Source organism: Plecotus auritus (assembly GCF_963455305.1).
Source record: "Plecotus auritus genome assembly, chromosome: 4".
NCBI lineage: Eukaryota > Metazoa > Chordata > Mammalia > Chiroptera > Vespertilionidae > Plecotus > Plecotus auritus.
In genome coordinates, this window is record NC_137775.1 from 91,789,480 (window position 1) to 91,811,771 (window position 22,292).

The window sequence follows — 22,292 nt, forward strand, 5'->3', positions numbered from 1 at the left end:
AATGTCAACCTATGAACCAGGAGGTCACGGTTCAATTCCTGGTCAGGGCACATGCCCGGGGTTGCAGGCTCAGTCCCCAGTGTGGAGTGTGCAGAAGGCAGCCGATCAGTGATTCTCTCTCATCGTTGATGTTTCTATCTCTCCTTCTCCCTTCCTCTCTGAAATCAATAAAAATGTATTTTAAAAATAATAAATGAATTTTTTCAAAGCTACACAACCACGGGGGGCAGGGCGGGGAGAAGGAAGACAGCCGATTAGAGGCGCTAATAAAATTGTAGAAAACAGGAGGCAGATGGACAAGCGGTAACTGTCTAATCAGAGTGCAGAAAGTTGAGACTTAAATGCTCTCAAGGAGCAGGAGGATGTGGCGGTTGGCACAGTCACAAAGCCCATCCTGCCTCAGGAGGCTCAGGAGGGGGTGCAGAAGGTGCCCCGAAGGCTGGGGTGCACGACCTGGGGCGGAAGCATTAGAGGACAGGTGGGCAGTTAGTGGAAGGAGCCATGGCCTCCCCAGTGCCCTCCACCAGGCGGCAGAACAGGCATCTGACCCTCCTGACCCTGGCCTAAGGTTATGCTCAGGAAGAGAGAGGGCTGTTCTGAAAACTGGGGCGTTAAGGGAAGCGTGAGACACGCCCCCCCCTTCCAGCTCCTTCCCGTGCTGGCTCCTCAAACACCCACAACCAGGCAGGAGAGACCTGGTAAGATGCCCAATGGCCTGCTTGCAGCCCAGACCACCAGACAGCTGAGGAAACCCCTAAGGTGAGAGAGCGCCTGCAGCAAACAGAAGAACCTGGATCCCAGGCTGCAGGGAGGCCTTGCGTCTTCCTGCCTCCTTACCATCTCCTGCTCGGAGGAAGGCACCAGGGGAGCCTGGCCCGGCACTGGCTGCTCGTCGGAGTCCCCGGACATCCTGTCTTGCTATCCCACACCCGCCCCAGCCGCCTGTGCTCTGGATGTATGCGCCACTGAATACGCCATGCTACCTAGAATGGGATGGGACTCCTAGAAATGAATCCGGTTGGATTTGCTCAGGGGTGTGCTGGGGACTATTTAACAACTGACTCTCTGGGGAAAAGAAATGCCACTTTATAGGTGTTTGCCGATTTCAGTGGTGTAAATACTCCCATAGCCCATTTCAAGCTGCCAACACGAGTTGTTGATTGTGAAGTTGGGAGGAAAGGCCCACAGTTGGCTCTCACGGCTGCTCAGAGCTGGCCTCAGCCCCACCATTTACCCTGGGTGGCAGTGACCAGGGACTCACCAGGCCACTGCCCTGGGTCATGTACCCTCTGCCTTCATCCCTTTCTCCATGGTCCATGGCCCACGAGCCTAATCGGAGGCAGCTCTCCTGGACCAGCGGAGAGACAGGAAGTCCATCCCCACCAACAAAGGGCAAGTCAAAAGTAGCTGTTTCCTATAAAGCGAGGCCCCTCGGGACTGGCTCACTCCCCACAGCACGTCCTGTCTTCCCCTGGCTGCTACAGCCTGCGCTGGGAGGCCTCATAGGAAGCTGGGTGTGGTCAGCTGATGCATCTCGTTCTTGCCCTTGGAGAGGCTGCCCAGCCTGGACCACGGGGCGGGTGTGACCAGCACGGGCTTTGCTTGGGACTTGGGCTCTGAAAGGAGCTGGGGGCTCTTCTCAGGGTGAGGGGATGAAGAATCAAGTCCTTCCAAGTCTTCAGACCCCTCTGGACATAACCTTGCTGTAAAGCGCCCCCATGGCCTCAGTTTACCCACTCACAGACACGCATTCAGATGCCAGGGAAAGGAAGAACAAACTTTAATTGCTGCCAAGAAGAGAGACCTCCCTTTACCAGTGCTGACAGTGCGCATGGCACAGCTGTCACGGGCATGGCACAGCTGTTTCAGCCCAGGCACGGAGCACCGCCGCTGGGGTGCGCAGCCTCTCCCCTCCAGGACCGGGGATCCTGGGCGAGGGGGTGGGCGGGGGCCTCTGGCTGGCACAGGGCTAGGAACGCCACAAAATCGCGTTAGCAGGAGGCACGTCTAAGCGCTTGCGGGTATGGTCTGTGTCCCGGCGGTACAGGTAGCCACACGTCGGTTTCTGCATGGTGCGGAAGGGGCTCAAGGTGTTGGGGTACTGGGAGGTGTAGAAATTGAAGGTGAGCTTGTCCTGGTTCTGGCCCCTGAGGTCCACCACCACCGGCATGTAAGCTGCAGCCAGAGTCTGCTCACGGTCCTTCTTCCATGACCGGGACAGTGGAGGCCACGCCAGGGCCACCTTCCCCTTCTTGCCTAACGGTGTCTTTGGCCCATAGCTGGGTACTGAGGGCCTCTGTGAGTCCTGGGAGGAAGGAAAGAAAGGGAGAGCAGAACATCACACACTGGGACTTGCCTGCTGGGGCCAGGGACAGGAGGGGAAACAAAGGGGCCATGGTCAGAACCCCAGAGTCCTGAGTCCTCCTCTCCCTCCCCCCTTTCCCTCCCCGCCCCCTGCAAGCACAGCTCTGCAGTCTGTGGAGCCAGACACCTCCAGGCAGCACCTTCATGGTTCGGTTTGCCGACCCACCCGCTGCAGTGCAGACCTCCACCTGCTTCACAGAGGCCTCTGCAGGCTCAGAGGCTGGGAGCCTGGGGACACCTCAAAACCCTCCCATTCCTTGCACACCCAACCTGTCTTTCAGGGTCCCCAGGTCACTCTCCTCTGGCCTCTTTCTCCCTGCCTCTTCAGCCTGTGCTTCACACTCACGCCGAGTTCATCTTTCTGTGCCAATGGCCAGATCGGGAGGCCCTTCTCCTCAAAACCTCCTTTGGTTTCTCCTGCCTCGAAAAGAAAGCCCCAGGCCCCACCTGGAAGGAAGAGCTTTCAGCGTGGGGCTCCCGGCACCCTATGTTCAGGCCTTGCCATCTACCCATCATCCTCCGGCCACGCTTTCTCTTCCAGGCCGCCAGGCCTTGGCTCCTGTGGTCTCCCCAGCCCAGCACCCTCCCTCCCTTTCATCAGGGAGATTCTCTTTCAGCCCAGAGCTCCCTCTCACCCTTACCCTGCAAGATCTCATTCCTTCTCTTACTCAAAGTGTTTATGCGAACGCAATAAACAGGGCTTCACATGAACTGAATTCTAGTGAGGGCTGGCTCCCGTCCGCCAGCCGGCCCATTCTATTTTAGAACATCTCTCATTGTTAAGTGTGTCCTGTTCTCTGGAGACACTTTCGCTGGGTGGTCAGGTATGGCGTCCACCCCTAGGAGGTCCCCGTTGCCACATTTATCACGTTGTACTGACATTACTTTCTTTCTCTGTCATCGCCTCCTTGACTGTCCTCTGTCTTTGAACCCCACACTATCTCCTGGCTACCAAATGCCCACTTCACTGGGGATCTTTGGAGGCACGATAGTACCACCGGAGGGACGATGCCCGTGTGTCAGGCTGGCTCTGTGCTGCTTCCCAGGATACATCTGTGTGTGTGGTGGGTGTGGGGGGGGAGCCAATTCCTTTCTGCAGAGAAGCAGCCCCTGGGAACTGGGAGAGAATCCCTAGCTGCAGAGTTACGACCCTGAGCCCCACCATTTTACAAAAGAAATCCCTGGTACTCAAGTCCCAATGCACACTCCTTTGCATTTAATTTACAAACTATTTGCACAATTCAAATATGCCCAGGGCTTTCCCAAAGGCAGCATTTGCTCCTATAGGTTCCTGCCCACGAGTGTATTATATGCGCCTCAGCTTTGCCTTTCAAAATTCTCCCTCTCCTTTCAAGCCAGCAGCTCTGGGGACACCTCCTCCAGGAAGCCCCTGGTGCTGCAGTCCCTGCCCCCTTCCCCGACCCTCCATGCTTCAGGCCCTCCTCTTGGGATGTGAGTCTTTGCAGAGCAGGACTGGGGTGAGGCCAGTGCATCAGTCTAAAGGAGGTACTCACTCAGAGTCGTGTGGGGCAGTGAGTGCCTCCTTAGGGCTGGCCCCCGGGTGCTGTGCTTGCCTCATCCTATTCCCAAACTGTGGTCCTTCAGCTCCTGCTAAGGTTCCAGCAAGCCTGCAAACCGCTCCCAGTGGTCGGGACCATATCCTGCTCACCTGTGTCCCTGGGGCTTACCCCGTGTGGCACACAGCCAAGCTGGAGAGGGGAATGAGCAGGTGTTCAGAGCCTTCCTGACTCTCCCAGGCTCCGCCCTGGGATGCGGGATCACAAGCAGAGGGGCAAGAGCCGTGATTGCGGTCATCCACATCATTTTCCACCACAGGCCCTGAGCACAGTTGCACCGAACTAAGTGGATTATCGCTTCTAATCCTCACAGAAATTCGTTAAGGAAGTTATTATTGTTAACCCCATTTCAAGTTGAGAAAACAAAGTAAGGAGATCATGTGGCTGGTAAAAGCCAGGCTGGGATTTGAACCCAGGCCTGGCTGACCCCAAGGTCCACACCTATACTCCATGATGTGGGGACAAGGCCTACCAAGTCACTTCTGCCCTCGTTCCATCAACTTGCTGAGCTCCTGCCGGGTGTGCTGGGCTGCCCTCACACCCCAGGCCCCCGAGAGGGCCAGGCAGCCAGATGGCCAGGGTGGCTGGAACACTGGGGTTTTGAATGCTGGATTTGAGTTCTGGGTTCTTGGACTCTGCGTGGACAGGGCAATGCACTGACAATTATACTATGAATTGCCATCCCTCTGCAGAGCTGACGATACGATATTGGTTGCTTCATTCATTCAAAACTATCCCCCCTCATATGCCAGGCCCTGGGTGTGCAAGTAACAAAGACTTCCCAGATAGGAACTCAGATATGAAGGCTGGCAGAGCAGGTCTTCTCACCTCAGCACCTTGACATCTGGGGCGGGATGATTCTTTGTGGGGGCGCTGGCCTGTGCATGGCAGGCCTGTTAGCAGCATCCCTGGCATCTACTCACTCTACCCGCTTCCCAGTTGTGACAGACAAAACTGCCCCTCATCGCTGCCAGCGCCACCTGCGGGCAGTGAGAGTCACCGCCCTGGAGTCCATGACAACCTCTTTATCCCCGGCGTTGAGGGCGAGAGCCTGGCCCGGTAGAATCTTCCCTTTCCTGGGCCACGGGAGCAGCTCGGGTTTCTTCCTGTGAAGCGTGATTCTGAGAATGTGGGGTTCCGGCCCTCCTGACAGGGCAGAAGGGCTCAGCCTGTGGCCATGGCGACGAAGGAACTGCAGAGGCCCAACCCCCACCACACCTGCTCCCTACCCCACCCTCAGTCTCAGCCACTTGGATGACGCCCCTGGGGCTCAGGAGGCTGGTGTCAGGGGTAATGGAGGCAGGTGTGTTCAGAATGGTTTGGGGGGATCTTACCAGAGACCCCACAGAAGGAAGGGTGACACTCTTTGCCACATAATTGAGAATCTATCAAGTGCCAGTTCACCTGAGAGCCATTTGAGATGTCACTCCTATTCCTCAAATGCAGGAACTGAGGCTCAGGGGTGTCTGAGCACTTGTTTGAGTTCATGCAGGTAGTGAGGTGCTATGTAAGCACCTTGTAGAAGTTCCACATCTAGGGACTAGTTAGTGGGGGAACCAGGAATTGAACACTGCCCTCCCTCTCCCCAGCTCAGGCCCTGGCTCCGGCTCACCTGCTCTGGGCCTACCAGTCAGCTATGTCCCAGCTGCTGCTGCTGCTGCTGCTGCTGCAACCCTGGGGACCCTGGTCGGGGGCACCAGGGCCCCAAGCACATCCAGGGATGAGGCCTTCACTGAACCAGGGACAGAGGGACCGTACAGTCTCCAGGAGGAAGAAGAGGAGAGGGAGGAGGAAGGGAAGATATTTGGCAAGGAGGGGGAAGCCCAGGCGGCCCTAGCCTTGCCCTGCCCCTTCTGGGGGCCTAGCGAGGCTGCAGGTGACTAAGCCCAGAGCACAGGCAGCTCTGGAGGGAGGGTGGGGCCTCGCTGCATACTTTCTAGGTTAACATCTGGTTTCATTTAACCATCTCCTCCCCAGTCAGGTCCTCCCTGTCAAGTGCACGTGTGTGTGTGTGTGTGTGTGTGTGTGTGTGTGTGTGTGTGTGAGAGAGAGAGAGAGAGAGACAGAGAGACAGAGAGACAGAGAGAGAGACAGAGAGAGACAGAGAGAGAGAGAGAGAGAGAGAGAGAGAGAGAGAGAGAGAGAGAGAGAGAGAGAATTTTCCCCAGGGGCCATTGGCAATTCTGGAGACATTTCTGGTTGTCACAAGGAGGGGTTGGGGGTGCTGCTACATCTCATGGGTTGAGGCCAGGGGTGCTGCTGAGCAGGCCCAGTGCACAGACAGCTCAGCACCAATGTCAGCAGTGCTGAGGTAAGAAACCTGGCTTAGAGGTTTCAGGAAGGGCCCCTCTCCCCTACCTGCTTCCGGCAGCCCTGGCTTCAGCCTCCCATTCCACAGGGAGCAATGAATCGTAAAGGGCAAGCAGAGGGTCCCGCCAGCCCCTTCCCTTCCTATTTTCACTTGGGGTTCGAGCTAGAGCCAAAACAAGGCATCCGAGTAGAACTCTGCCTCCATGCCCCGCACCCACTCAGGCAGAGCCCAGCGAGGCCTTTTAGGCAGGCTGGGCATGTGTTTGTCCCTTAACCAGGGCTTAGAATGAGGAAGAGGATGACTCAGGAGTGGAGCTTTCTAGGCAGGGCCAGAGGACCTTATACGTGACATTACTAGAGGTCTGGGAAGACACCATCCTCTCAACTACTCCAGGCCCCTGGCACCTCCACCAGCCTGGCCCATGCCTGGCATTCCACCATCAGCAACTCACTCTTTGGTGGAAAGGCCTCCTCCCTGTTAAAATGCAAATGGCACGGGGTGAGGCACCTGGTTCCATGGAACGTGCCTGGGTCTTGGAGGCTGAAGACCTGAGCTCCAGGCCTGACTCTGCCCTTACAGGTCAGGCAACCTTGACCAAGTGGCTGAACCAGTTGCTTCATCTGCAAAATGGGGATAATAAGGCTGCTATCTATTTCATCGGCTTGCTGTGGGGGTGCGATGCGTGTGGGAACTGTGCAAGCACAATGCAAATGATAATTACTGTCAGCCTGCTTCTGAGCACACTCTCTGAACCTTTATGAGAGCACATTTGCCTGCGCTGGGGGCAGGGACTCAGAAGGGCATAGATGGGGAAGGGCAAATGGGGCCTCAGCTTCCTAAGGCTGTGTGACATGCAGCCCGGAGTTCAAATTCCAGGTCCACCACCCACTAATACCTGACCTTTGGTGTTTACAATACTCTGCACCTCAGTTTTCCCACCTAGGAAGTGGGGATAACGCGGGAATCTGTCTCATAAGGTTACCATGAGCACTCATGTGACAGTTCATATAAAGTGCTAGACCTTTCAAGCACACTATAAACTTTAGCTATGAGATGGCGTCATGCAAACTACGAGTCCAGGAAGTGTCTTGGGGATGTGAAGGGGCAGAAGAACCAGAGGACTTGGATGGTGGCGTATTTCCTGCCCCCCACCAGGCCCTATAGCAGGGGAACGAGTCTGACAGTGATACTGGCCCCTAAGCCTTCTGTAAGCGGCCCCCAGCTCCTAGCTACACAGGTGGGCCAGGCTGGGCCTTCCTACTCCATCCTGTCAATCAAACTTCTTGTGACATTGGGCCTCCCTGATCTAGCCCTGTGATGTCATCCCACCTTGGGCATCCTTGACCAGGGTCTTCCTTGGTGGTGAGATGGAACTTCTGGTAGTCAGGGGCTCCCGGGGCTCCCAGGGCTCCCAGGGGCTCTTGGGCGGCTACTGGGAGTGCCACAGAGGGGAGAATTTTTTCTGGGCAGTGACATTGTGATGTCTCTTTGACAACACAATTCCTCTGTCTTCCTAAGCAGAGGGTCCCACCAGCCCCTTCCCTCCCTATTTTCACTTGGGGTTTGAGCTAGAGCCAAAAAAAAGGCATCTGAGTAGAACTCTGCCTCCATGCCCCGCACCCACTCAGGCAGAGCCCAGAGAGGCCTTTTAGATAGGGGATAGGGCTGGGAGCTGAAGTTTCAAGGCCTGGAAAGGTCTTTCTTTTAACCTTGACAATGACCCTCTCTGCAATTCCCTCTTCCCACAGTCTCCCAGGACCTCTGAGCTTTGGGTAGTGGGACAAGTGGAGAGTTATCTAGGTACTTCCCAAAGTCCCCATTTCCCCCAGGCACTCGCTGGTGAGTTCTCTCTCTCTCCCTCCCCCCCCCCCCCGTCTTCTTTCTTTTTCAAAACATGGCTTTTATTGCATCTTTACAATGTCGCAAATAACTCTGAGGAATTAGTCAGCATCTGTAGCTGGACAACTTAGATCTTATTCATCAGCCTGCTGAATGGTTCCTTTTTCAGAAACATAGATCCATCCAAGTTTTTCTGATAGTCTTGTTTTTAAACTGTTGTGGCTTGCTGAATCAAAGCAGGTGAATTTGATACAAGTTCAGTGTTGTTTCCTTCAAGAATCAATTCATCTTTCTGGGCTTGAGACACCAAACCCTGCAGATGTATTTTTCGCCCAACAAATTTCTGATTTCAACAAGAGAACCATTCTCCTGAATAGCAGCAGATGGGGAATGAGCGCACACAGACCTCACCTTGTAGTGGCAGCCCAGTGGAACACCTGGCCATGTTCTGTACGTGACTGCAGATCATGCAAATCATGGCCAGTTCCTTTCTATTTCCCCACCATTTGTCAACCCAGAGTCTCTTCTTTTCCTTTCCAGGAGAATACGTTCTGTAGAGAGCACCTGGGAAGGCACATGAGCATTTCTTTAATTATTGTCAGCTGAATCCAGTGGCGTTGGCAGAGCCACGTCTTGGAAACACACCTTGCCGGAGGCAGGAATGTTGTCAGCCTGACCTTCAGCTCAGGCACCAGGTGGTGGGTTTCATTATCTGAGTCCAGCCAAGCACCAGGAACAAACATGATTATCTGGACCCACCCAAAAGTGACGATACAAAGAAGCCACAAGAATGCACATAATCTTTGTCTTGGGCTTTAGTAAAACTTCCTGGTATTTTGCTGTATAAAATAAACACGCTGTATGGGCTCTGGGTTCCTGTCTCTCCATCAGAGGACAGTGGTCCCACCCAGTCCCAGCTTTCCCTACTGTATTGGTGTCTGTTTCTTTCATTTTCTCAATCCCCTGTTATCCCTACTCAGGAACCAGACCACTCTCTAGCCACGCTGGATGCGGAGAAGAGAGAAATATTTATAGAGTTCTACATTGATGTGGTTGAAGTCCCTCCACAGGGCACCTCTGGGACCCTTTACAGTAACTGTGCATAGAGTGATGCCAACATTTTCTGGAACATCGACAGTTTGACTGCTGAGAATGGTCTTCATCCTTGCAGTAAATGCAGCAAAGAGCTCTTTCTCTCTCTTCCTGTATGCCCTCCAAATTACAGAGACAATGGATGGATGGATGGATGGATGGATGGATGGATGGATGAATGGATGGATGAACGGAAGAGTGGGAGAGGGGATGGGCAGAATGTAGGTAGATGGATAGATGGTAGATGGGTGGTCGCTCCTGATTTGAGCCCTGCTCACCTTTTTAGCCTCAACTCTTGCTATTTTTCCTCTATGCAATGGCTAAATTCTTAAACGTACCCTATTCTCTTCCCTCTGAGATTTTGCATCTGCTGTTCCCTCTCCTAGACCATTTAAGTAAGGGTTAAGACAGGGGTGGGCGCCAAAACCGGTTTGGCTCAGTGGATAGAGCGTCAGCCTGCGGACTGAAGGGTCCCGGGTTCGATTCCGGTCAAGGGCATGTACCTTGGTTGCGGGCACATCCCCAGTAGGGGGTGTGCAGGAGGCAGCTGATCAATGTTTCTCTCTCATCGATGTTTCTAGCTCTCTGTCCCTCTCCCTTCCTCTCTGTAAAATATCAATAAAATATATTTTAAAAAAGACAGGGGTGGGCAAACTTTTTGACTCAAGGGCCACAATGGGTTCTTAAACTGGACCGGAGGGCCGGAACAAAAGCATGGATGGAGTGTTTGTGTGAACTAATATAAATTCAAAGTAAAGGAGCGGAAGGGAGAGCAAGAGAACCCTCCGCTCTTTCGGCTCCTCCGGCCGGATAGAACAGCCGAACGGGCCGGATCCGGCCCGCGGGCCGTAGTTTGCCCACGGCTGGGTTAAGAGATGCAGGTATGGATGGATAGATGGATAGAGAGGTGGCTGGGTTGGTTGGCTATGGGTGAGTAGATGGATAGATGGTCAGTAAATGGGTAGATGATGGATGGTTATGTTATAGAGGATGGGACTGCAGACCCAGGAGTCAGGCTCTTTGAAATTGAATCCTGGAATTACTATGTTACTAGTTGTGCAAACTTGGGCAAGTAATTGACTCTCTGTACTTCTGCTTGTTCATGTGTACAATGAGTGGACTAAAGGTCTCTATCAAGAGAGTTGGATAAAGCACTTAGGATAGTGTCTGCACAGAATAAGCACACAATAACTAGCAGCTATCATCATGTGTGAGTAATTGGGTTCATGGAGGATTGCTGAATGGGCTGCCCTGTTCCCATCTTCAAACACCAGACTCCCCTCATCCTTGAGTACCATCTCCCCAACACCAGACTTGGTGGGCACCTCCCAGGAATGTGTCAGAAATCCCACATGTAGAGACGTGGGCTTCTTCTTGGGGTCAGGGGGTGGGGTGGGGGGAGGACCAAGAGGAGGGAAACAGAGCAGCTGGTGACTTCCTGCCCACTGACACCCTGGCTTGGGTGGGGCCCAGGACTTGTTTCCTTCCTGGCACTGTGTCAGCCCTGACTATTGGTCAGTGGGTGGACTTTGGGGCCTAGAGGCAGATTGGAAGTTGGGGTGTTGATGGCTTGTGCACTGTGCTCAGATCTCACACCCTGATGGTAATGGCCCCTAATTTCTGAGGAGGCTGGGAGGGAGGAGGAGAAGCAGCAAGCAGGGCTTGCTTCTGATGAAGATCTCCAAGGCTCTAGGGTGGTAATATCTTGTTTGGGAGAGGGAAGGAAGGTAGGAGCATGGCATTCTTGGTGGAGTGGCCAGCAGGTCTGGCTCTGGGGAAAGTGGCTTGGGTCCCTGCTCAGCATCTGTCGGAAAGGAACCCGGGAGGCTGGAGCGGGTGGAGAGGGTTTGTGGGAGCAGGGCACCATGACTCAGCACACACCCTACTCTGTCTCAGCCCAGGAGGGGCTGAGTGTTGGGCTGGTTGCTAGGAGTCCCAGGTGACCTGAGCTAAGTCCCATCCCATCCCTGGGCCTGTTACCTTATGTTACAGAGAGGATGCTGGGTTCCTCCATTTTGGACATTTGAAGAAGGGGAATTGAGTCACTTTCTGAGGACTTCAGATAGGGACCCACCCGACTGTGCATAGGAGTGGGCCCTGCCAGGACTGTCCCCATCCCAGGTCCCCTGTGGGAACCTCAACAAGGGGCAGTGTCTTGGGAGACCTCCGTTAGGAAGGCCTGGCTAGTCAAGCTATATCAGTCTTATTTCACCTGTAAATCACTCTGCCTGGGTTTAAATCCCAGATTTTCCCTTCTGTGTGACTTCCGCAAATCAGTAAACTCTCTGTGCCTGAATTCCTAACCTGCAAAGTGAGGCTGATAAGAAAATTGGCCTGGAATGCTTGTTGTGAGGACTACGTTTTAGAGCAGTGCCTGCCTGCTGCAAGCTAATAGTCATATTGTTATTATTTCTCAAATTTGAAAGACACGGAGTCAGTGCTGCCTGTGAGAAGCGCGTTCCTCTGACTTCTCCGCCACACTCCTGGCATGCCCTCATTTTATGGATCATCAAAGTTCCTGGAAGGAAGAACTGTGATCTGTACCCACAGCGCTCAGTGGGTGCTTTGGACGGATGAGGAGAGACTCAGGGCTGGCTTGGCTCACAGGAGGATCCACAGACCTTCCCCACCCCTCCCTCCCCAGCCTCCATCCCTCCCGCCTTTCTGCTGTTGAGGTTCAGGCAGGTGGTTTTAAGTGTCTTGCTCTAAGCAGGCCCGGTTAATTGAATATTCTCTCCACCCCTCCTTACTTGCTATGTGATTTGGACAAATTACTTAACCTCTCTAATCCTTACTTATTTTTCCTTTGTTGGCCCTTGAGTACAGGAGGCTGAGATATTCACAAATCTCGCTTCATGGTGCATTATCATCCCTGGCCCAGGAGGGCCTCCTCTCTCATTGTCTTAATTTCCCTCCTTAATCTCCAGTTTCCAACTACACTCCCACCCACCCCAGCCAGAGGCAACCATTCTTATGTGCTTAATGAGTATCTTCTTGTTTATATGAGTTCTTGCAAAATATACATATTGTTCTTTTGTATGCATGTTGTTTTTATTTACATAAGTGCCATGTGTGTCTTAGATCTCATTCTGTTTACTTTGATGGATCCCTAATGTTTTTAAGATTCATCTGTGTTGCTATATGAACATCTAGTTCCTTGCTTCCAATTACTGTGTAGTTCACCCAGTGTGTTCACCACATTTTATATCTTACTCCCCCGGGTGCCTCCAACTCCTCACCCCCACAAACAGCATAGCAATGACATCACATCCATGTCAGCTATGGGAGAAGGCATGTTCCCAAGAGCTGAATTGATTGGCTATAGAGTATGAGTAAACATCATTCGGGGTCGTCTTTTCTCCATCCATAAAATGGGTGTATTGCCCCCACCCTTGCAGGGCTGACGTGATGGTAGTGGGTTAATGCATGTAATCCACTCAGCCTCATGTCTGACACAGAAAGATGCTCAGTGAATGGTAGATGTGGCTGCTTTTCTTCTCAGGAGAGAGAGAGAGAGAGAGAGAGAGAGAGAGAGAGAGAGAGAGAGAGAAATAAGTTGGACCCAGGATAAGTTGCATAGAAATTGCTCCCAAGGCTCAAAGTCCCAGTTCAAGAGTTGGTCTCCAAAATATGTGAGAAGTGTGTGGGGCAGTGCAGGTCCCCCAATGATAAGGACTGATCTTACTTTTTATTAATCCTCATCTGAGGACATTTTTTCCATTGATTTTTACAGAGAGTGAAAGGGAGGGGTAGAGAGAGAGAGAAACATCAATGTGAGAGAGACACATCGATTGGTTGCCTCCAGCATGTGCCCCAACCAGGGATTGAGCCTGCAACTGAGGTACGTGCCCATGACCAGAATCGAACCCACGATCCTTCAGTTTTGGGGCTGACACGCTAACCACTGAGCAAACCAGTGAGGCCAAGGACTGATCTTGAAGTTAAAAGCTCCCACAGCCTGAGCGCAGGGCCTGGTTCAGAGAGGATGGCTGGGACCAGAAAATGTTAATGCGTCCCGTTTCTCACTTCTTTCCTCAGAGCCAGAAGTAGCCCCCTCACACAGGAGGTGCTAGGCACTTGTTGTTCTGCCTCTGCTCTGCCAGCCAACCAGCTTTTTAGCCAGATGTGAAACGGCAACTGAGTGTTGGATCCCACCATCCCACTTTACAGATGGAGAGACCGAGGCTCGGGAAGGCCCCGTGGTCTCACAGTGAGTAAGTAGTAGACGTGGCACTAACGTCCGCATCTCCAGGTCCCCCCTCTTAAAAAAAAGGAAATCGCCCTAGCTCAGTGGTCGGCAAACTCATTAGTCACAGAGCGGCAAACCGCGGCTCATGAGCCGCACTTTGCCGACCACTGCCCTAGCTGGTTTGGTGCAGTGGAAAGAGTCCCGGGTTTGATTCTGGTCAAGGGCATATGCCTGGGTTTCGGGCTCAATCCCCAGTGTGGGGCATGCAGGAAGTAGCCAATCAATGGTTCTCTCTCATCATTGATGTTTCTCTCTCTCTCTCCCTCTCCCTTCCTCTCTGAAATCCATAAAAACATATTTTTTAAAAAAAACTAAGAGAATGCACTCCATGTTAAACTGTGCTCTTTGTTATTTGTTAACAAAGGTTAAGTTAAAACCAATGCTCTCCCAACAGAGCAGCTCACTCAAAGGGAAAGCCCCACAAGGAGTGCTGGCATTCCCAGTCTGCCAGTCTGTTTCCTTCCCAGCCCTGGCCACGCACAGATACACTTTAACATTTACAGTTGCAACCTGCATAGAATTTTGGGTTTTGTTCTTACCAATTCCTTTTTTTTCAAACACACACATTACTTCAGATTGTAGAATGTGTTTTATAATGGGATGTTTTGGCCTGGCCTTCGAGGTGACCTTGTAGACACCGGCCCCACCCTGTCTCCTGGGGCCCAGTTGACTTTTCCCTCAACAGCAGTCGCCAACTGGTGGTCCACGGACAACTGGTGGTCTGTGAGGTCTGAACGGTTGGCGGTTGGCGACCACTGCTCCTGAGGATCTTTGCTGAATGGGCACTGCTCTCTTACAACCCCTCACGGCCTCTGTTCCGTCTCTCTGTTCTCTGTTCAGCATCTCCGTGCCCAAAGTCAGGGCAGAGAAGGGGGACAGGAACACGCAGGCGCTGAGTTCGGCTGGGTACTTGAACCCACTATTTCGCTGAGTCTGATAACCTTACTTAATAGCCGTTTTACAGATGAACAAACTGAGGCCCAGAGAGGTGGTAACTCAGCCCAAGTCACAGCCTCGTGAGCAGCCTCCTCAGAACTGAAACCTGTTCCCCAGCAGGGACCTTCCCACCGTGTCCTGGTCCAGCGACAGAGTCCATGGTTACAGAGTCCATGGTCTCTCCCTAGCACCCCTGAACACACCACTCTCCACCAGAGCTGGACCTTGGACCCCACACTCTCAGGCACCAGGTCATGACCTCTCCGAGCCCCCTTTCAGGTTGTTGGGGTCCACACCAGCCAGATTTCCTCTGAGCCTGCCCAGCTCAGAGGAATGCCAGGCAGGGGTTGGAGCCCACCCGCCTGCAGCCAAAGGAAGCAGTCTCTGGCGCTGGCCTGGCACCCGGTGTCGCCGGCCTGGAACAAAGGGCTGGGCCAGACGACCTGCAGCTCAGTATGGTTTGCAAGTTAGGATGACCAGAGGTCTGACCTTGGCCCCTGGAGAGCCAGCTGCAGGGACCTGGGGGGACGATGAAGATGACTCTCAGGACTTCTCAGCCTGCCCTGCTCCAAGTCAGAGTGCACTCTCCCAGCCAGGAGCACTTGACTTTGGTGGAGGAAAGACCACAAACTTGACAGAGGCCTGAGTCTCTGGGGAGACTGCAACTTCCGGGCCCCAATCCCACCCCACATTCCAGAACTTACTACGCAATTGCCCAGCAGAGATTTAATTATAGGACTGGGCTTTGGGCTGTTTCGAGGAGAGCCTATTATTTGGCTGTTTCTTCACTGGGGGAGCAGGAGTGAGGTGTTGTTATTAGATGAAGTGGGGGCCAAGCAGCAACAGTACAGGGTGCTGAGCTGGACAGACAATTGGGCCCCCGCCTGGTCTCAGGGAAAGCTGCCAAGCTGACAGGGTGAAACTGCAACTGGGGGTGTGGGCGGCACTGCTCGCTGCGGAACCCAGGCTGTCCAGAGACTCCCTGAGCCCCCAACATGGGCATGAAATTGGGGTGAAATGGGTGTGTAGGGGCAGGGAGAACAGCCTCAAGCCCTTCTGGTGTTCACGCATCACCCTGCTTCCCCCTTTTCCTCCAAAGCAAGGGGACCACAAGTGCGGAGAAATGAACAGCCCTTAAGGAGTGCCTTGTGCTGGACACTTCACATCCACCATCTTATTTAATTCATAACCACCCTAGGAGGGGGACTGCTACCGCTCCGTGCACAGCTGAGGAAACCGGCTCAGAATTGGGTTTGTTTGTTGGTTTGTTTGTTTTATTTCTCCTATATGCAAGCTGTTTACCTTCCTTTCTTCCTAAAAAATGTCCCACAAACAACTCTGCTCTTTCTGTTTCTGCCACCAGCACACACGTGAGGCCCCATCCCCTCCTGCTTGTATCAATTAACCACCTCGTTATCCAGTTCACTAATGAATTAAGCCCCTTCCCTTTGCCCCTCAACCTACACTTTCTCCTTCCTATCCATCCTTCATCCAGATGTTAGATGAACATCCTTAAAACACAGCTGTTACCAGTCACCCTTGCCTGCACGGTCAGCCGTGCCTGCTCCTGGCAGCCAGAGCCTCTCAAACCTTAACATGCTCCTGAGTCACGCGGGGATCTTGTTCAAACAAAGATGCTCTCCTGGGCCCCATAATCCATCAGCTCACTGAGACTCATAATGACCTTAAATGAATAGCCTGTTTTACAGGTGAACAGACTGAGGCCCAAACAGGTTGCTCAGTGTCTGGGACCGGGCCAGAGTGATGCAAATGCTGCTGGTTCTGCCTAGTTATTCTTCTTTAATTTTTGAATAGGAAATACATTTATATGGTTGGAAATTTAAAAACATAAAAAGGCCTTCAGTGAAAATTCTCCTTCCCACGCCTATCGCCCCTTTGCCCAGTTCCCCCTACCTCCACCCGCCAGTAAACACTTTTGTTCATTTATTATGGATCTGTCTAAAGTTTCTCTTTGAACAGATCTTATCCTGCCCAAAATGGCAGCATACTACACACACCGTTTTGTCAACAGCTTATCAGTTTATCTTGAAGATAACTGGACACAGTTGGCTGACTCATTCATTTTTAGAGTGGCATTATTATTCCATTGTGTGGATGTACCATAATTTATTTAATCAGTCATCTCCAGGTGGAGTTGTTTCTGACCTTCCCAGCTGGCCTTTTTAAGCCTTCCACACTCTGGCCAACCTTGCTGTGACTTCCATTCTGTCCCCTAATTCCCAGCCCCACCATCCTGAGCCCCTGCAGAGGCCTTCACACCTCCTGCATGCCTTCCTTCGGCCCTCCAGCCCACTCCGGTTGCTCCTCCTCTGAATCTCTGACCCACTGTTAGTCTCCTCCTCATTTACCTCCCCACTCTTCATCTCTCCAAACAGATGAAAGCAACTTGAACTCAGGAACCATGCCTTTGATTTCTCTGGATCCTTCACAGCCCAGAGCTGGGCACACGGCAGTTCTGAAGAATGTTAGTTACATAGTGGAAGTTGCATAGGAATGGAGCCACTCAATGAGGGCTCTGCTGGGGCTGGTTCTGGGTGCCAGAGCCAGGAGCTACCCAGGTGAGAGGACCTCATACCTCAGAGGTCTCCAAGAAAGAAGCCCTTATCTTGTACCTGAGTGTCTAGAGCACTGGGGTGGGTTGTGAGGATGTCCAGGGCATGATGGGACATCTGGGGTTCCCTGGGCCCTTCCTAGGTAGACAGTGGGAGGAACCATGATGTGGAGATAGGAGGGTGGAAGGATGGATGGCATGTGTGTATGCCCTAGAATGAGCTCCTTCCCTTCTCTATTAACATCCTCGTCATCCTTCATGGGCCAGCTCAAGTCTTAATTCTTCCAAGCAGCCTTCCTGGACTTCCCCAGCTCACACTGACCGCCCTGCTCTAAAATTCCTGCTGTGTGTATTAGTGACAGCATCACTGTTCTGTACTCAGGCATCGTGGCCTGCCACCTTGAATCATGTAAAACCTTACCTACCTGATGAGACCCCAAGATGCTCTCCAGTATAAATAATACTTCTCAAATTCTCTTATATCCCCATGCACCCCAAACCCTCAGCACAGCACCGGGCCTCCACAGATACTCCTTGAAGGAACAGGAATTGGTTCTAGGAATGCCATGGCGGTGGGTGGGTGGGTGAGCGGGGTTGACCACAGGCATGTCTCCAACCAAAAACATTTGGGGAACACCTCACAGCCACAGTCTCTGAAGGTCCAACTCATCCTGTCCATTGACACTGGAGCAAGTAGAGGGGGCTTTTTATTTATTTTTTATTTTTTAAAAATTTATTTTATTGATTTTTTACAGAGAGGAAAGGAGAGGGATAGAGAGTTAGAAACATCAATCACGTGCCTCCTGCACACACCCTACTTGGGATGTGCCTGCAACCAAGGTACATGCCCTTGACCGGAATGGAACCTGGGACCCTTGAGTCCCCAGGCCGATGCTCTATCCACTGAGCCAAACCGGTTAGGGCTAGAGGGGGCTTTTTAAAAATGTAACTGCTACCCTACCCGCTTTGGCTAAGTGGATAGAGAGTCGGCCTGCAGACCGAAGGGTCCCAGGTCCGATTCTGATCAAGGGCATGTACCTTGGTTGCAGGCTCCTCCCCGGTCTGGGCCCTGGTCAGGGCTCATGCAGGAGGCAACCAATCGATGTGTTTCTCTCACATCGATATTTCTCTCTGTCTTTCCCTCTCTCTTCTACTCTCTCTCTAAAAATCACTGGAAAAATATCCTCAGGTGAGGATAAAAAAAAAGTCACTGTCATGAAAAATAAAGACATGAGACTGTGCTAGATTAAAAGATTAAAGGTACATAATAAGCAAATGCAGTGCGTGAGTCTTGATTAGACTGTGGATTGAAAAAAACGAAAATGACATTTTGGGAGATGACAATAGTGTATTGATGTTAAATTTGAGTGTGATGACTGTATTGTGGTCTCTTAGGAGAATATCCTTATTCTTAGGCAAAGGAAACTGAAGTATTGATGGGGGTGGGGAGATATGCCATGATATCCACAACTTTCAACCTTTAGCAAAATGAAAATCAAAAATAAGTGTGTGGAGAGAGAGAATGCAATTATGGCAACATGTTAACAATTGATAAATCCAGAAGGAAGGAATACAAGTGGTCATTTTACTGTCTTTCAAATTTCTCAAAATGAAAAGTTGAGGAGGAAATGCCTTTAGTACAAAGAAAGAACCAATTCCAACTTCCTGGGTGAAGGAGCAGGGGAAGTGCAGCAGTGGGTGCTGTTCCAGGAGCTTCGGGGAAACGCTGTCTGAGACTGATCACCACCTCCCCAGACTGCCAGTCCTGCTGCCCAGAAAGCATCAAAATCTAACCCTGTGGCTTGACTCTCCCCCCCTCGGCATCTTTCCCACCATCCCCTGGGGACCTCATCTGACCCGACCTTCCCCAGTGGACAACCACCCCCCACCCCTTAGCCAGGACCTACCCCATGCACCTTAAAGGTCCACAGTTCTCCCTAGCCAGGTTGCTCAGTGGTTAGAGAGTCAGCCCTCGGACTGAAGGGTGGCCGGTTGGATTTCAGTGACATACCTGGGCTGCAGGCTGGCATCCCTACCCCCCATTCTCCCCTTCCCCATATGCATGCAGGAGGCAACCAATCCCAATCGATTTCCCTTTCTCTGTCTCTCCCTCCCTTCTACTCACTCTAAAAATCAATGGGAAAAATATCCTCGGGTGAGGATTAACAAAAAATAAATAAAGGCCCACAGCTCATTTCCATGGAGAGTGAGCCCCACCCTAAGTGGGCTGGCTCACCTTGAGTTTTTAAAAATTATATTCACTTAACTTGACAGGAAAAAAAAAAATTTGATGTACAAAAACCGCCAAGATTTAGTCATCCTACATTCTCTTGGAGCTGTCAATGAAGCTATTTCCCGCTTTGGCATCAGATTGGATGCGAGTTTATTGCTCTCCCGCTCACCCTGTATTTCCTTAGGGGCATTTCGTTCTGTCCATTGAAGGCTAGCTGCTTGCAGCGTCGGGCACAGTCCTTCCCAAAGTTCCCATCCTGACCTGCTCATGACCCTCTTTAGAAGCGAGGGACTTGCCCGCTTCCTCCCTCCCCCGGCGGGAGGGGTGAAGGGAGGAGGGCCGGGAGGAGACCTGGGGAGGGGGTGGCTCTCCTTCCAGGCGGGGCGTGGGCCGGGCGAGGTCCCCAGCCCACTGGGCCGTGCCAACAATGGCCTGTTGTGGAAGGAGGCGGGCAGGAATGCGGCCAGGGGAGTTGGGCGGCCGCGGGGCGGGGCGGGGCGCTCGCAGCCGCAGCCTCTTACCTGCCCAGGTAGCTCGCATTTCCCGGCGAGCGGCGGCGCCCGCACCACCTGTCGCCCGTCCCGTCGCGCGGGCGGGGAGGACTGCGGGGACATGGCCTGGTAGAGTGCGTGGGGAGAAGGTGCGGGGTTCGGTCCGGGCAGCGCGGGGCGGCCGAGGGACGGCCCTTGCCCGGGGCGCGCGTGGCCTGCGGCAGCATGAAAAAGAACCAGACGGTGCAGGGCACCTTCAGCAAAATCTTCGGCAAGAAGCATGCCAGCCCCAACACCACCTCCCTGTACGTCACCAATCCCCCCTGGATTTTCACCCAGGAGGCCCCGGAGGAGGGGACCAGGGTCTTGGGTAAGTGCGCCCGGGGGAGAGGATGCGGCCCCCGCCTCGGCTCTGCCTTGCCGGCCGCGGGCTCCCGGTGGGCGCGGGGCGGAGGGGAAGGGACACGTTGGAACCTGTGGACCGGCCAGGAAGGGAGGTGGCGCCGAGCGGGTGTCTGGGAATGGGCTGTGGGGGGAAGAGGCGCGGAAGGAGGGGACCCTCCCTACCGGAGGGCGGAGACCTTTGCGGACCGCGTCGGATCCTAGTCTTCCTTCCCAGGTGTTTACTTTCCCTCCTCGCTGGAAGTTAGGGCTGCTGCCTGGAGCCTTCCTGGGGCACAGTGGCTTCCTCCTCCCCCAGCAGTTCTGTTGAGTCAGAAGTGGCCCCCACAACTGAGGGCGAGGGGTGATCCCTTCAGACCTCACCCTTTCTGTTTACTCTCTTCCCTCCGGTCCCTCCCTCCTCCATTTCCCCCCCGCCCAGGGTCTCAGACAAAGGGAGGGTCTGCTCTCTGGGCGCCCACACACTGGGCTATGTACCGGGGAGGCCCAGGAAGAGCCCATGGGAACCCCTGCTAGCTGGGTACCAGCCTGTGCAAGACACCGGCGCACTCCCTCGGGCCTGGGCTGTCTGCGTGCTCTGATGGGAAGCCGGGGGTGGGACCGTGGAGGCCAGGGAAGCCCGTCCTGACCCTGAGCCTGGCCGGAGTCACGGTGGTGTATCCTGCAGGCATCTGAGAACACCATGCCGGCCCAGCCCTGGGGCTCCGGCTGTGGGTCACCCTATCGCTGCATCTTTCTGCGTTTTATACCTTCTGTAACTGCGAGGAAACCAGGCGGGGAGGGGCAGGAACTCCCATCTTGCCTATGATCCAAGGTTCTGGGCCCAAGGAGGGTCACCCATCCGTGCTTTAGTTCACCTGCCTTCATTGTCACCCCATTACCTTCAATGACCTTTATGTCCACTGTACTGGGACCCACAGAGGATGTTGTAGCCTCAGCCCCTGCTGTTGGATTCTGTTCAGCCCCGGATTGTCACAGCAGGGACACCAGCCACTAGCCACCCGGACAGGAGCAGGGCAAACAAGAGGTCACCTCTCCCTGACCCAAGGATCTCAAACCAATGGGTGAACAGTTAACCACAGGCCGTTTAGCCCTTCCCAAGCCTTTGCTATAAGATTAAGTGCAGAAGGAGAGAGAGGAAAAATGACCTCTGATTGCATTTGAGCTGAAAGGAAAGGGCATCGAGCATTTTGCAGAACAAACAGCAGGAGCAAAGGCTAGGAGGGGCTGGGCGGTTTGGAGGCATGGTGTAGGAATTTACAAATACATGTGTGCCGCCAAGAATAACTCTGAGGCCCGGACACCTCCCCTCACCTGTGTAGCAAGCATTTATCGATCCCTTCGGTGCAAGGTACCATTCTAAAGTCCTCGTGTTGTTGACTCGCTGAATCCTCAGCTAGCCGGTGATGTAGACACTATTATTCCTGTTTGACAGATGAGGAGACTGAACCACAGGGAAGTTAAGCAACATGGCCAAGATCACACAGCTTTAAATGGCCATCAAGGATTTTCTTAAGTGTATAATTTAATGATTTTTAGAAGACTTAAGGAGTTGTGCAACCATGACCACAACTGGGTTTTAGAACATTCCATTACCCCAACATTTCTCTCAGAGGCAGAGCCAATATTTAAACCCAGGCAGTCGGGCTCCAGAGAACATACTTTTAGCCAGTTTGTTGAATTGACTTCGTGGAAGGTAATTCAAGGGTGAATCTGACTTGAGGGGGTATCTGCCTGAGGACCTGCATACACACACACACACACACACACACACACACACACACACACACTTCTCTACGTTTTGGCCTGCAGTGAGTCAGCTGCTGGTGGGGGTCATTCCCTCCGGTGAGAGAAATGGGGGCATGGTGCATCTCCATGGGGGCATCTCCAACCAGCTGCTGCCTTCACTAGCCTGGGCAGGGCTAGAACCCAGGGGGCAGGTCCTCCCATTGCCCAGCGCTGGGCTGGGCTGGGCTGGGCTGCCAGCTGACTCAGCCTGGTCGCGCCCTGCACATGGAGGGGTGGGAGACTCCGTGCGCTGGCAGGATGGCTCTCCAGTGTTTCTGGGGTGTTCCACCGGTGCCAGTGGGTGTGGCAGAGGTCCTCTTTTCCTGCTAAACAGGACAAGTACTTGGAGTTGGGGATGGGAGGGACCAGTGCTGGAGATTCTATGATGCGATGGAGATTTCAGAACTGCCTTAGGGTCCTGCCTCTGCCAATAATGTG

The 22,292-nt window shown here is 53.2% G+C and overlaps 2 protein-coding genes and 1 pseudogene across 3 annotated transcripts in view; 1 reads left to right on the forward strand and 2 right to left on the reverse strand.

Annotated features, from left to right (window-relative positions):
• Positions 1-1,763: 1,763 nt before the first annotated feature.
• CIMIP3 (ciliary microtubule inner protein 3) lies at positions 1,764-20,532 on the reverse strand. The gene is made up of 3 exons (XM_080664111.1): positions 20,232-20,532; positions 19,695-19,879; positions 1,764-2,305 (listed from the first exon to the last, which is right to left on the reverse strand). Exons 2-3 carry the CDS (start codon positions 19,785-19,787, stop codon positions 1,970-1,972), a joined length of 429 nt encoding a protein of 142 aa, XP_080520237.1. The 5' UTR covers positions 19,788-19,879; positions 20,232-20,532; the 3' UTR covers positions 1,764-1,969.
• Positions 8,226-9,272, reverse strand: LOC308246145 (large ribosomal subunit protein uL6-like; annotated as a pseudogene). Its single transcript has 2 exons — positions 9,121-9,272; positions 8,226-8,642 (listed from the first exon to the last, which is right to left on the reverse strand). The product of its transcript is annotated as a large ribosomal subunit protein uL6-like (transcript).
• Positions 19,890-22,292, forward strand: part of LOC308246143 (uncharacterized protein C6orf132) — a gene marked incomplete at both ends in the record, with an annotated part of 31,576 nt that continues 29,173 nt past the window's right edge. The window contains one exon of the mRNA XM_080664110.1: positions 19,890-20,034. Coding sequence (XP_080520236.1) covers positions 19,890-20,034 — 145 coding nt within the window. The remainder of the gene's footprint in view (positions 20,035-22,292) is intronic.